The following is a 1,935-nucleotide window of genomic DNA, read 5'->3' as shown; positions in this document are numbered from 1 at the left end:
CTGCGTCGGACCTTTACACACCTGCAGGACAGGAAACAGCCACTCAGAGGACGTCATCGTGGGCTTTTTGGGAAACTCTGATCCACATTTTCTGACATTTTACAGAGCAAACTACTAATCTAGAAAATAATCAACAGATTAATGGACTATGAAATTAATCGTTAGTTGCAGCGCTACAAATAAATATTGGATAACAAACATTTAAGGGACACAAAACGTAAGAGGAGAATGATTGTGAGCATGTAGGAGGAGGTTAGCTTCTTACGTTGGCAGTGAGCGCGTCGTTTGCCTCTCTCTCTGACAGCCCATTGGTCAATGACTGGACGATCCCAACGCACCGCTCCAATCTCTGCAAACACACACACACACACACACACACACACATGCTGTAGTTTAAACTACCCAACAGTTTATGAAGGATTAAAGGTGCAGTAGGTAAGACTTCTAAAACTAACTTTCTATATCTGCTGAAACTGTCTGTCTGTGTGTCTCTCTGTGTGTGTGTGTGTGTGTGTGTGTGTGTGTGTGTGTGTGTGTGTGTTAAAGCTGCATCTCTTCTGACATGTGAATCACGAACACTGCGCATGCGTATGTGTCACTTTCTTTGCTCTCATCCATGTTTACGTAGAGTTAGCATGCTAGGCTAACCATCCGTCAGCTGTGTTTCTTCACGTCTGCACTGTGGCGTCTTTATAAACACTAACTAGTAAACAACCCCCCCCCCCCCACACACACACACACACACACACACGGTGTGTACAACCCACCAACACCATGTTTACACACAGCACCGTCCGGCTGTGCTATGCTAACGATGCTAGCCACCAAGCTAGCCATGCTAACTAGCCTGCTGCTCCATTCCGTCTCTAGAAGGGATACAGCTACGGCGACGACAGTTAACAGTTAACAGTTTAGACACCAAACCCACTCGTTAAGTTAAGGAACAAGATAGTGGCTCGCGCTACAACACTCCCGCGTCTCCTGGGTGAAAGTATTAAACATATATATTATTATATTAGCCTAGCTTTAGCGTTCCGGCCGTACGTGTATCCCCTCTAAGCCACAACCCGTCTCTTTGTACCCAGCGCTTGTTTTTAAAACTGCTGCCAAACGGCTGTTCTAACCGGCTTTATCCCGGGTTATAAGTGTGTCCCAGAGCGTTAACCCGGGTCAGCCTACCTCTTCTAGCTCGTCCTTAGCGTCCAGCTGGGTGGACACCAGGAGTCGGCCCTGCGGCTTCGCCTTCGCCGGTGCAGCCTCCATCTGCTCCCGCCAGGCTCACTGGAGCTCCCGGTAACGGGGGTTATACCCGGTTCTGCTGGGTACCGGACACTGTGTGGCCGCTGTCGGTGTCGGAGCCTCCGCGCGAGCCGCTTCGCTCGGTAGCTGTGTGTTTTTAAAACTTATTTCGGAGCAAAGTCCCGCTGTGTGTGTGCGTGTGACACTCTGCCCGAACACAGAAACATAACGGACATCCGTACAGAGCGTAGGCGGCGCCTTCTGACCAATCAGCGCGCTGACACCTCTGAGTGACGTCCAGATGGACCAATGAGAGGAGAGGAAATCTGGAGCCAATCCCCCGGCCTGCTGTACTGAACTTATGTTCATTTATTACTTTGTGTGTTTATAAATAATAATTAGTCGTTTCCTTAGAGATATTTAATATGCAAATGAGGCATTATCTAAACTCTACAGACACAAAGAGACACACACACACACACACACACACACACACACACACACACACACACACACAGACAGACAGACAGACAGACACACACACACACACACACACACACACACACACACAGCAGACACACACACACACAGACAAACACACACACAGACACACACACACACACACACACACACACACACACACACACACACACATATATATACACACACACACACATACAGCAGACACACACACAG

At 48.4% G+C, this 1,935-nt stretch overlaps 1 protein-coding gene across 1 annotated transcript in view; it reads right to left on the bottom strand.

Moving 5' to 3' along the window:
• Positions 1-1,263, bottom strand: part of ints3 (integrator complex subunit 3) — a 19,954-nt gene extending 18,691 nt beyond the window's left edge. Inside the window, exons 1-3 of the mRNA XM_031277122.2 lie at positions 1,180-1,263; positions 266-349; positions 1-21 (exon numbers count right to left, since the gene is read on the bottom strand). The exon at positions 1-21 is cut by the window's left edge and continues 63 nt beyond it. Coding sequence (XP_031132982.1) covers positions 1-21; positions 266-349; positions 1,180-1,263 — 189 coding nt within the window. The remainder of the gene's footprint in view (positions 22-265; positions 350-1,179) is intronic.
• Between the last annotated feature and the right edge of the window lie 672 nt (positions 1,264-1,935).

Source organism: Sander lucioperca, chromosome 16 (genome assembly GCF_008315115.2).
Source record: "Sander lucioperca isolate FBNREF2018 chromosome 16, SLUC_FBN_1.2, whole genome shotgun sequence".
Classification (NCBI taxonomy): Eukaryota; Metazoa; Chordata; class Actinopteri; order Perciformes; family Percidae; genus Sander; species Sander lucioperca.
This window is presented reverse-complemented; position numbering and strand designations above follow the sequence as displayed.